The 13,245-nt window shown below is 35.0% G+C and overlaps 1 protein-coding gene across 2 annotated transcripts in view; it reads right to left on the minus strand.

Annotated features, from left to right (window-relative positions):
- The window catches only part of ENGase (cytosolic endo-beta-N-acetylglucosaminidase), a 67,230-nt gene that overhangs the window by 11,962 nt on the left and 42,023 nt on the right, over positions 1-13,245 (minus strand). For both annotated transcript variants that reach the window (XM_074184859.1, XM_074184860.1), the window contains exons 5-6: positions 11,567-11,732; positions 1,810-2,013 (exon numbers count right to left, since the gene is read on the minus strand). In XM_074184859.1, coding sequence (XP_074040960.1) covers positions 1,810-2,013; positions 11,567-11,732 — 370 coding nt within the window. The remainder of the gene's footprint in view (positions 1-1,809; positions 2,014-11,566; positions 11,733-13,245) is intronic.

The following is a 13,245-nucleotide window of genomic DNA, read 5'->3' on the forward strand; positions in this document are numbered from 1 at the left end:
CTGGTCTATCCGTGACATACGAGGCAGCAAAATCTACTTCCGTGAATATATTTATATTAAAGGGACATATGCCAGTGCTAATAAATGAGTGAGGGCTGAGTGAGGGCTAACGACTGAGCTAGTTTGACTATGCTTGGGATATCGTAAATTGTGATTGTTTTGCCTTGGTTATTTCTCATCCAGGCATCGCAAATTGAATTTACAGCCTTCTTAAAAGGACCGTAGACAGATCGATCTAGCGGTTGCAATTTGTGGGAACAATGTGGGGGGAAAGACAAGATGACAATGCCATTTTTTTACAGAAGTCCAAGCATCATATACCTATGCGTGACTGATGATTATCAAGTAAAAGCAATACTTTATTTTCAATTGAAGCATTGGTGTGCTTTTGAAAATGGTTGAGGTATATCAAGAACTCATCTTCTTGCATCCAGCCGCTCGCGTTTCCTGCTCCAATACACCCCACTGGACCGTCACGGACAAAGTGATCCTTGTATCTCAATCGTGAATATAAAAATGGGGGGTACACTGTTACCGATAGCATTTACAGCTAAAGCTACGGTTACCAGCGTTCCTCTTTCTCCTGATGTCAGTGCGCCTACCTGTTTGGTTCCCTTTTCGGCTACTACTTTAACAGGTTTTTGGACCGTCGTGACCCCTGTCTCGTCGACATTACATTCATTACATTACATTTCGGTTCAAATTTGTACCTGTCCATAACATTAGCTAGGTTGTCATAAAAAAGTTTTACGTTCGTAACGTTGAAACTAGTTGCTTTGGAAAGACATGTTGCTTGAGCGCAGCGGATTGAAAATTTTCGATTGCGTTTCATAAATCCAGAAAACCAATTCTCTCCTGCCATGGCATTTTGTCTCCATGTATCAGGCATGTTCAGCGAATATTTCACGGCCAACTGAAAAACTAATTTCCGAATTTCTTTGGGTGGTAATCAGTAGAATATATGCGCTACTTTGATTATCTAGCCAACAATAATTTTTTCCTGGTTCACGTCAAATACTCGCCTCACACAATGATAACCCATAGTGACAGGAACAGCGGATTCTTGCTCAATTGCTTGCTTTTTCTTCCTAATAAATCTACTCAAAGAGACGTAATGTAGTTCATATTTAGCTGCTGCCGACCTTATCGAAGCATTATTTTCAGTAACCTCTTTGTAAGCTTCTTCATATGCCAAAATGGATTTTAATCCTCTCTCAGTTTTTCTCACTCTTACTCGTGGCATCCTAAAACAAAAGTTAACACCTTAACGTACCCTTACACAACCTACAATATGAACCACATGAAAAATTCACGACGGGGACAATTGAAACATGGTTCAATCGTCCCCCATGTCATGTGTTCCAACTGTCCCTGCAGCACATTTTTGAGTGAACTCTCGAATATTTTCTTACTCTTGGATTAGAGTAATAATTTAAAGTATCCCGACTAAAGGGCATATACCAAACAAAGTAATAAATATAGTCGAAGCTGGATACTTACGTTTTTATCTCTTGTAACACACTTTTTCAATCAATGTACCTAAAAGTTTACTTCGATAGCGGGAAATCAAGTTATCGTGGACGTGCACATACACTCACAACTGCTGTCAGTGGCCGATAGATGGCTACGTGCTTCATCTAATGGCGCTTCGTTTGGTATAAGCGCGCGTGATTTAAACCGCGAACTCGGTCTACTATGGCGGTTGTTTCTATTGTCCCCTGTTTCAATTGTACCCGCTCTACCCTAATTCTTTTTCAATTGCAATCATTTTTACAATACTGGATAATCGCTATCAAATAATATACTAACCTTGTCCAGTCCAATATAAAAATCCGTTGAGAAGTACGTGTTTATTGGATGAGTATACATATACGGCGATAAACTACTCCAAAATGCAGTGTCACGATTCAAAAATTCTTCGAAAAATTGGTCGGTAACTTCCAACGTCTCATGTGTCCAACCTGGTGCAAAAATGGCTATAGACAAATTATGACGTCGTGCAATTTCTGCAGCCTAAAAAAATGGTTAACAACATGACATTAAATTGTCGTATGATGTTATTGTAGCAATTTTGAAAATCAATATCGATAAGACACACACACCTATTCTTGAGCTTATAAAGATTGTAAAGGAGCCCAAAAAAGCTTTATTTTCTGGCTCGCAATACCACGCATGCCATTTTTTTATATCATGCCTGACATAGGAACAAATTATTTCTTTGATTTTTAGTCATCATTTTCCATACTGATTCAGAAAAAAGTACATTCCAATTATCATTTCACTTTTCTGGCAATTCATGGGCAAAATACTGCAGTTTAAGTGAAAAGAAATATTGATCTTAATTTATTTTTCTGAAAAAAGGTTGGTTGGGTAACAGGATCATTTTTTTCTTAAAAAAACACATGTTTTCATACTGACGTTTCGTAAGAGACAACAACAACACAAAATCACTTGAAACAAACGTTTGTTTCATATTTCATATAATGATTGGATTACATACAGCATATTCAAAAGATAGAAAACAGATTGCAGTAGCATGTGATAATAAATCTAAAGAAAAACCACAATTATTATAGGTGTTCCATAGGGTTCTATAATGACCCCAGTACTCTTCATCATCTTCATGAATAATATGATTAACTCATGTCCAAGACTAAAGTATTTAGCAAAATTTCTGGTTATTCGTCATATGAAAGCAGTTCATTTTCTATTGATTCAGGCTCATTCAGCTTATTGTATCCTGGACTGGGGAGGAATTCTTAATTGCCTACGAAGACGGGTTTTGAGATTGGCGTGAAGTTATCCACAGATTTCTGGCCACACCTGCTGACGTAGAGGAAAATAAAAATCTGTGGTTGGGATACGGAATTATTAGCACCCGTACTAATATCTGTGGCTGAAAATACCTATTCACTATAGGTTAAACGTGAAATTATTGAGACTATTTGGTGTTTAACTTTTTTATAGAATCTTGACTAGATTGACGCGTCGATATTCGTTTTTTCATCAACAATACAGATTTAGGGAATAATAAAATTGTAAATATTAGACTTATTCCAATAACCCATATAGAAATGATATCAGATGATGTGCGTCCATCAAAATCACACAACTTCTATAGTTTCTTGAGAATATTAACTTGGTGATGACAGTTTTCTTGTCATCTAAACAGATTTCGAAAAAGAAATTGTTGAAACAATCAGACTCAGTTTTGAGATTCCTTGTATTCATGAAGATCACACAACTCTTATAGAACCTTGGGTAGATCGATAAAGTGGAAACTGTTTTCTTGTCACCCATACAGATTTCGAGAGAAAAATTGTTGCAACAATCAGACTCACTTTTTAAAACACCTTGTGGAATTGTAACCAGAAGATGTGCGTTCATAAAAATGACACAACCGTTATAGAATTTTGGGTAGATTGATATAGTGAAAACCGTTTCCTTGTCACCCATACAGATTTCGAGAGAAAAATTGTTGCAACAATCAAACTCACTTTTTAAAACACCTTGTAGAATTGGAACCAGAAAATGCGCGTTCATGAAAATTACATAACTGTTATAGAATATTGGGTAGATCAATATAGTGAAAACCGTTTTCTTGTCACCCATACAGATTTCGAGAGAAAAATTGTTGCAACAATCCAACTCACTTTTTGAAACACCTTGTAGAATTGGAACCAGAAGATGTGCGTTCATGAAAATTACTCAACTGTTATTGAATCTTGGATAGATTGATATAGTGAAAACCGTTTTCTTGTCACCCATACAGATTTCGAGAGAAAAATTGTTGCAACAATCAGACTCAGTTTTTAAAACACCTTGTAGAATTGGAACCAGGAGATGTGCGTTCATGAAAATTACACAACTGTTATAGAATCTTGGGTAGATTGATAAAGTGAAAACCGTTTTCTTGTCACCCATAGAGATTTCGAGAGAAAGATTGTTGCAACATTCAGACTCACATTTTAAAACACCTTGTAGAATTGGAACCAGAAGATGTGCGTTCATAAAAATTACACAACTATTATAGAATCTAGGGTAGATTGATATAGTGAAAACCGTTTCCTTGTCACCCATACAGATTTCGAGAGAAAGATTGTTGCAACATTCAGACTCACATTTTAAAACACCTTGTAGAATTGGAACCAGAAGATGTGCGTTCATAAAAATTACACAACTATTATAGAATCTAGGGTAGATTGATACAGTGAAAACCGTTTCCTTGTCACCCATACAGATTTCGAGAGAAAAATTGTTGCAACAATCAGACTCACTTTTTAAAACACCTTGTAGAATTGTAACCAGGAGATGTGCGTTCATAAAAATTACAAAACTGTTATAGAATCTTAGGTAGATCAATATAGTGAAAACCGTTTCCTTGTCACCCATACAGATTTCGAGAGAAAAATTGTTGCAACATTCAGACTCACTTTTTAAAACACCTTGTAGAATTGGAACCAGGAGATGTGCGTTCATGAAAATCACACAACTGTTATAGAATCTTGGGTAGATCGATATAGTAAAAACCGTTTCCTTGTCACCCATACAGATTTCGAGAGAAAATTGTTGCAACATTCAGACTCACTTTTTAAAACACCTTGTAGAATTGGAACCAGGAGATGTGCGTTCGGGAAAATCACACAACTGTTATAGAATCTTGGGTAGATCGATATAGTGAAAACCGTTTTCTTTTCACCCATACAGATTTCGAGAGAAAAATTGTTGCAAAAATCAGACTCACTTTTTAAAACACCTTGTAGAATTGGAACCAGAAGATGTGCGTTCATGAAAATTACAAAACTGTTATAGAATCTTGGGTAGATTGATAGAGTGAAAACTGTTTTCTTGTCACCCATACAGATTTCGATAAAAAAAATTGTTGCATCAGACTCATATTTTGAGTCTGTAAATCTGCATAGGTGACAAGAAAACGGTTTTCACTATATCGATCTACCCAAGATTCTATAAGAGTTGTGTGATCTTCATGAACACATAACATATGGTTCCAATTCTACAAGGTGTTTTAAAAAGTGAGTCTGATTGTTGCAACAATTTTTTTCTGGAAATCTGTATGGGTGACCAGAAAACGGTTTTCACTGTGCTTATCTATCCAAGATTGTATGAGAGTTGTGTGATTTTCATGAACGCATATCTTCTGGTTCCAATTCCACAAGGAATCTCAAAAAATGAGTCTGATTGTTTCAACATTTTTGTTTTCGAAATCTGTTCGGTTGACATGAAAATTGTTATAACTACATCAATCTACCTAAGACCTCATAAGAGTTGTGCGATTTTTATGCACACACATCATCTGGTTTCGATTCCACAAGGGTTTTAAAAAGTGAGTCTGATTGCTGCAACAATTTTTCTCTCGAAATCTGTATGGGTGACAAGAAAAGTGTTTTCACTATATCAATCTTCCGAAAATTCTATAACAGTTGTGTAATTTTCATGAACGCACATCTTCTGGTTACAATTCTACAAGGTGTTTTGAAAAGTGAGTCTGATTGTTGCAACAATTTTTCTCTCGAAATCTGTATAGGTGACAAGGAAACGGTTTTCACTATATCAATCTACCCAATATTCTATAACTGCTGTGTAATTTTCATGAACGCACATCTTCTGGTTTCAATTCTACAAGGTGTTTTAAAAAGTGAGTCTGATTGTTGCAAACATTTTTCTCTCGAAATCTGTATGAGTGACAAGGAAACGGTCTACACTATATTGATCTACCCAAGATTCTATAACAGTTGTGTTATTTTCATGAACGCACATCTTCTGGTTTCAATTCTACAAGGTGTTTTACAAAGTGAGTCTGATTGTTGCAACAATTTTTCTCTCGAAATCTGTATGGGTGACTAGAAAACGGTTTTCACTATATCAATCTACCGAAGATTCTATAACAGTTGTGTGATTTTCATGAACGCACATCTTCTGGTTCCAATTCTACAAGGTGTTTTAAAAAGTGAGTCTGATTGTTGCAACAATTTTTCTCTCGAAATCTGTATGGGTGACAAGAAAACGGTTTTCACTATATCAATCTACCCAAGATTCTATAACAGTTGTGTGATTTTCATGAACGCACATCTTCTGGTTCCAATTCTACTAGGTGTTTTAAAAAGTGAGTCTGATTGTTGCAACAATTTTTCTCTCGAAATCTGTATGGGTGACAAGAAAACGGTTTTCACTATATTGATATACCCAAGATTCTATAACAGTTGTGTAATTTTCATAAACGCACATCTTCTGGTTACAATTCTACAAGATGTTTTAAAAAGTGGGTCTGATTGTTGCAACAATTTTTCTCTCGAAATCTGTATGGGTGACAAGAAAATGGTTTTCACTATATTGATATACCCAATATTCTATAGGAGTCGTGTGATTTTCATGAATTCAGGGAATCTCAAAAAATTATTCTGATTGTTTCAACAATTTCTTTTTTGAAATCTGTTTAGATGACAAGAAAACTGTCATCACCAAGTTAATCTACTTAAGAAACTATGGAAGTTATGTAATTTTGATGGACGCACATCATCGGATATCATTTTTATATGGGGTATTGGAAAGTAAGTCTAATATTTCCAATTTTATTTTTCCCTAAATTTGTATTGTTGATGAGAAAACAATTATCAACGCGTCAATCTACTCAAGATTCTATAAAAAAGTTTTACACCAAATAGTCCTAATAATTTCACGTTCAACCTATAGTGAATAGGTATTTCCAGCCACAGATATTAGTACGGGTGCTAATAATTTTGTATCCCAACCACAGATTTTTATTTTCCTACACGTCAGTATGTGTGGCCAGAAATCTGTGGATAACTTCACGCCAATGGTTTTGAGAATCATCCGGAACAAAAAACTTACATTTCCTACTGGTTTTTTTATCGAGAAAAATACCTGACATGAGACAGTTCTACCATAGTATACTTATATACAGTATTCCCACTTCGGGTGATTTTTGGTTTGAATTTTCTACACGCAGACCCAGGAGTTGCAGTCTCAGGTCTGCGTAAACGACGAGTTCAAGACAGGCACGCAACCCTTCCATAGTTGTCGAATTTCATGGATTTCACCCAACCTACTGAAAATTTGAAAGAATATGAGGTATTAGTACCGAATACAATAAATCAATATCTTTTCCTAGATAGCAATGAATACACAAATCTACAGTTGCCTGAGCAGAACTCTTTCAGTTACATAAGTGGCTATTTTATGAAAAAATGTCTCGAAAAACACAAATGTGACATTTGCATTGAGTATGCTAGAGAAAATAAATTATTAAGCGCAGAAACTTTGTACAAGCAATTCAGAGCATATCAAAATGCAAAAAACGATACTTCTGGAAATCTACAAACTCCAAATAAAAAGTTAATACATTATTTGAACATTGTGGAAACTATTTTCAGTGAACATTTTCCCAACTTATCGATAGAAACTGGTGCTGGAAGAAGCATAAAACATAAACTCCAGGAAGTGCCTTTTTCTAGTTGATTATTTAATTTCATTATATGTGCGGGTAAGAATTTATTATTCGATTAAGTTTATAAATCGTGGTTTTAAAACTACATCGAAAAAATGAAAGAAAATCAAAAAATACAAAACCATCGACATTTGTAAATTTTGTTTTTTACTCTTTAAATACCCAGTGCTTATATGTACCCACGACTTATTATACTTCAGCAATAAAAAAATTTGTTTGTTTTCTGAATAAGGTGTGATTTCTTATTTAAGGAAGGTAGAAATAAACTATCGAAAGCTTGACGAAAATAAGGAGTCTTCTTTGACCTAGTACCGAAAATTCTGACTGCAACCCCACTAAAGCTTTTCCAGATACACTATAGGCTACATAGTTTTATTTTTTCCTACTGTACTTATCAGTCAGGTCAGGAGAAAAAACGTTCTTAAAATTATTTAGAAACTGTAAAACAGTCGCAAACATTGATTTTGTAAATGTCTATATCTTTGTATACATTGTATGGCATGTGTCTGACAAAACAACTACTTCTCAAGCAACTATCCCAACAGATGTTGAATTATATCTCGGACATATGTGCAAAGATCCTTTTTTTAGGGACAACTCTGCAAGAACCCTCTAGGAGGAACGCCGAGTCCCTGTGTGTATACAACCGTGGGGTTCTGCACTGATGAGGAACACTTCAAAACGGTCCGCAGTTGGTTCCTTGTTCGAATCAGGCGAAGTCCCACTATTTGTCCTAAAGAGCTCTTGCAAAGTTGTTTCTCCAAAAATGGGAATCTTTGCACTTATGTCTGAGGAGACTTGGATTCCGAAACGTTAACAGTCGTAAGGTATTTTTGATAGGCAAATTTATATTATATAAGATGTTGCTGACTAATAGGACATTTTCATTTAGAATAACTGTTTTTAATCAACGCAGCAACTTGATTAGACATCTACACTTCTATAGATTCCAATATCAATTGTACATTTTTCAATATATGTCGAGTTATTAGCTAAAGAAGTAGTTTTTTTCTGTCAGAAAACATGTATAAAGGTATAGTCAAAATGCATTTAGGCTTGTCAGTGATTTTATTGTCAATTTTTACTTGGGTAAAAGCTGAAGGCAGCAAACAAAACAATCTATTAATTATCATACGGTTTAAATAATTCATAACTTCCGACTCCGAAAACTCTCACATACATTCATAGTTAGTACATACATACAAAAAAATTATTTTTGTATGATTGATCACTACACAATTACTTTTTTACTTCTTCAAGCCCTAAATAGTACTACATAATTCACAAAGAATAGGCTCTACAGATTCTTAAATCTTGAGTGATGAATTCGACTAGGAATATTTTTAATAATTGGCCCTTAATATAATCGAATCGGAAAACTCGGCAGCCATCTTGAATTCTCAAATCAATAAATGAATATTTGACCCCAAAAATCACTATAAAGACATTTCACATGGATTCGTATCATGGTTCATGAATAACTAAGTTCGTTCTTCATTTTGTCTTTTTTCTTGTTGAAATGAAAATATATTTTGTCACATCCGAATACGAATTTTTAAAATCTACTTGAAACATAGTTCATCATTGTCCAAATGATCTGGGTTATACTTGAATATTACACAAATGCAAAATTACCATTTGTACAATTTTCTCAGGTACCCAACATTTTGAATATTACAATAAATATGAAATTTGGAACAATCATGAAATACAAATCAATTCAAAAGACTAAGATTATAAAAAAAAAGGAAAAAAGAAAAAAAATCACATCGAAGGTGCTGCTTCGTTCCCTCCTGTTCATAAAAGAGGACATATGCCTCATCACTCACAAGTGATTTTGGCGAAATTGGGAACACGTGTGAATCGTTGAATTCATGCCACGTGTCAATATATGGGTGTCTGCAATATGCTGTGTAGTGTCCGTTGTAAGTAGTCCCACTGTGATTTGAAAGTGCATATAGATTATAACGACAAGGAGCCACATTGTCTGCTGCATAACTGCTCATATCTAATCCATCTGAAGAAAAGTCAATGGAAACATTCACTTTGCCTCTGAATCTTACCGTTGGAGAGAATATTTTTAAATGAATTACTAAAATACGGAGAAACTTATAGATTGAACAATCTATAAGTTTCTCCGAGTTGTTCATATTCAAATATTTATGCCAGGACTCTCGTGCTTTTCCGTTATTGCTCAATTTTTCGTCAATCTCAGGTTTCTCAGTAATTCTGTTGAGGTCCTCATGTAAACCTTCTAAAAGATATCGAAGGAACTCGTGGGCGTCTTGATGGGCAGAACCCATGAATCGAGGGGCAAATCTTTGAATCTGATTTTTGAAGTAGACTGTGTTCATTACTCTATCAGATGAATCTTCTGACCACAATTCCTTCATAACTTCTGCGAACGCTTTGATTACTAGAAATACTAGTATTGATATCTTCCATGTATGTATCTTTTTTTAGGTATTCCAGCAAACATCCCGTGTTTGATAAACATTGGATTATACTGTTCATGAAACCGGTGTTTCCAAGACTTTTCAACTCATTGAACCCAAGAGTTTTGACTGAAGAATGTATCACCGATCTATTGTTGCAACTACGTTTGCCACAACTATCTTCTTCTGAGTAAACACGGATACGATGATTCACCCCTTCATTGGACTGGTAGCATAAGGAATTCGAAGCAAAACTGCTCAAAACTGAATCAGATATTAGTTCTTTTGGGGACTATGAGAGCTCAGCCAGAGGACCAAACTCAGCCTCATTTAGAGTTCCAACTTCCTTTTCTGTCAAAGCTTGACCGTTTTGCTGCGAGTCTTCCACCAAACTGCACAACTCCAGTGCTTGCACTGTCTGTACATACCGATACATTTTGTTCATGGGAAACATTGGTAATTCACTTAGGGATTTTGATTGAGGAATTGTACCTAAACATGAAGCTGCATTTCCTCTTTGAATCAGAATGCTAATTTTTTTAATCAAGAAAGAGGTAGCTTTTGGGTCATTCGTCTCTTTGGTATTGTTTTGAGCAGTTTATATGAATAGTTGTTATGTTAAGCAGTGTTTAGACGCTTTGGTTGAGATTGTACTAGGGAGAAATACCATTAGTATCAAATACGTCAGCGTTGTAAAAACTGAAACTCCTGGACACCAACATCAAAAGGACTGACGCTAAGTGGGACTACTGTATATAAGTATACTGTGGTTATACTGTCATAGAATGATTTTGAATAATTACCGATAACTAATCACGCCACTCGCAGTAAAAGCGGAGGTCCCAAGATGTAAAAATATTTGACAGTATTCTATCTAGGTTCAAAATTATATAATAAGTTACGTCCACCCTAGTATAAAGATAATCTTAATACTATGCCTCCACTATCAAAACTGATAAGAAATGAAAATTAATTCAATCTGAAACGGAAGAAATGGCTCCTCAATGCAAATAGAATAAGTTTAGTGGCCTACTTAACAATAGAATGTAATCAATAATGATAAAATACCATTCATTTTCCGAATTTGATATAAGTTTTCCAATAGTAGAAGTAATTTACCTATATTGACTAATTTACATTAAACATCAGCATGGCTAATGTATAGCGACTAACTCGTAGATTGTGAAAAAATCTCTACATTGTGAAATAATTCAACATGGCTCAACATTTATTCAACTCTTTTTTTATATAGCTGCTGCTATTTTCGTACTCCTTTTGTAACTTCCAAGAATTTTTTTCTCACGCACAGGCAATCACTTGCTTTTATGAGTATCTATGTTCATCCTATTGTATTTATGTAATGTTTTCAATTGCTTATTGTCAATTCCTTGTTGAATGAACATTATTATTATTAATGAAAGGAAACAATCCATGCTTACCAACGATGGATTAACACCGGAGACCCGAATCAATGATGTAGTATCTGAGGTGAGAACAACTGAATCAATTCATACGTTGTTTCATTGTCTTTGATAATGTCTGCCGTAGTGGTAGACGAAACGTCAGGCAGAAAAGTCTACAGACCATGGCCAACAAAACCAGAAACGGCTTTTACACGAAAAGTAATATTGGAGTAATTATTTACCTTGTACGTATTGAACTGTCCACCTCCAAACATGTTTCTCCCAAAAACATCTATTCCAACAAAAACATCGAAATTTCTGAATTTGTCAATTTCTGCAGTTTTCATAAGAGTCTCTTCGCTCCAGGTATAATTCAAAAAAATGCCATCACAGGAATCAAAGAAGAACCTGAAAACTTGGATGATCAACAACTTCTTGAAATAGAGATAATTTGAAGCAAGCGATAAAGCATATAACAATTATACACAGATTTTGGTAGATGAGCAAGTGCACTTCCTTATTGTAACTAGGCACAGGTTCCACCTGATGAAAGATGATGAAGGCTGCGGGATGAAGACTGTATCTTGTAGAGATAGATACTGATGAGAAAATAAATACTCTGAAATGAAATCTAGCTACCAGCTACCAGTGGATCCTAAACTAGTTGTCAAAATTTGAACTAGTTGTCAAAAGTCTCGAATTCAAATAGGGAGAGCTGTAGAGTTCTAGTTGACCATTGAGGGTTTTGAAACTGGAGTTTTTATGCAATTTATTTATTTTCAATGCTTCCAACAAATTCATCTCCCTTCCTTTATTGCACGTATGGATAATTTTCATGTTTTCTTTATTTATTGTGTGGTTTATTGGTCGGTTCTTTGTGGTATGGAGAGAGACAAATCCCAGAAAGGATCAAATGTTACTGAAGAGTGTCCACACTGTGTGCATTTCATCGTGGATTTCGATTGGCCAACGAAATTATCTACAATCTTAGAGTTATGCATCCTCAAATATGTGAGCCATGGCTCTTGTGCATTTCCGCTCACGCTCAATTTTTCGTCAATCTTTGTTGAGATTGGTTTAGGTTTCTCGTTAATATAATTAATCATTAACCTCTTCATGTAATCCTTCTAAAAGATAACGAAGAAACCCCTGGGCGTCTTGATGGGAATTATCCATGAATCGAGAAGCAAAACTTTGAATCTGATTTTTAAAGGAGGCTGTATTTACTACTTTATCAAATGAATCTTCTGACCACAACTCCTTGATGACTTCTGCAAACGCTTTGATTAAAGCACCCTTCATACTAGAAATACTAGTATTGATATCTTTCATGAATTCATCTTTTTTTTAATATTCCAATAACCATCTCGTATTTGATAAACATTGAATTACGCTGTTCATGAAACAGGTGTTACCAATATTTTTTAAACCATTTAACCCAAAGGTTTTGACTGAAGAATTTATCACTGAACAATCCGGAATATCTTTGAAACCCATTTGAGAATTTTGCTGAGAGAAAGTACTTTTTCCATTTGCTTTTATTTTAATTTCATAAAGTGGTTTCTTATTACTTCTCTTTTATTTATAAAATTGATTTTCAGGAAACAAGTAAATTCCATCAAGTTTATTGGAATCAGGGAGAGTACCGAAAAACGAAGCTGCATTTCCTCTTCGGATGGCTATACTGATTTTCTGAATGAGAAAAGATGTGGCTCTTGATTCGTGGGTTTCATCGGTTACCTTTTTTCCAATTTCATTGATGAAAGATAAGGCTTCAGAGCCAAAAACACCACACGTTTCAATAGCTATTGGGCGAAAGATATAATCATTTCCCAAATTCTGATATTTCCGTAGTTTGGAACTTTCTCCTAAAGAAGCAGCAGCACCGGCTTTCGCAGAAGTAGCAGGAAGATGGCAAGTT

The sequence above is a fragment of the Leptinotarsa decemlineata genome, unplaced genomic scaffold, assembly GCF_025532065.1.
Source record: "Leptinotarsa decemlineata unplaced genomic scaffold, Ldec_3_MD MMD2_tig00026358_RagTag_RagTag, whole genome shotgun sequence".
In the NCBI taxonomy this organism is placed as follows: domain Eukaryota; kingdom Metazoa; phylum Arthropoda; class Insecta; order Coleoptera; family Chrysomelidae; genus Leptinotarsa; species Leptinotarsa decemlineata.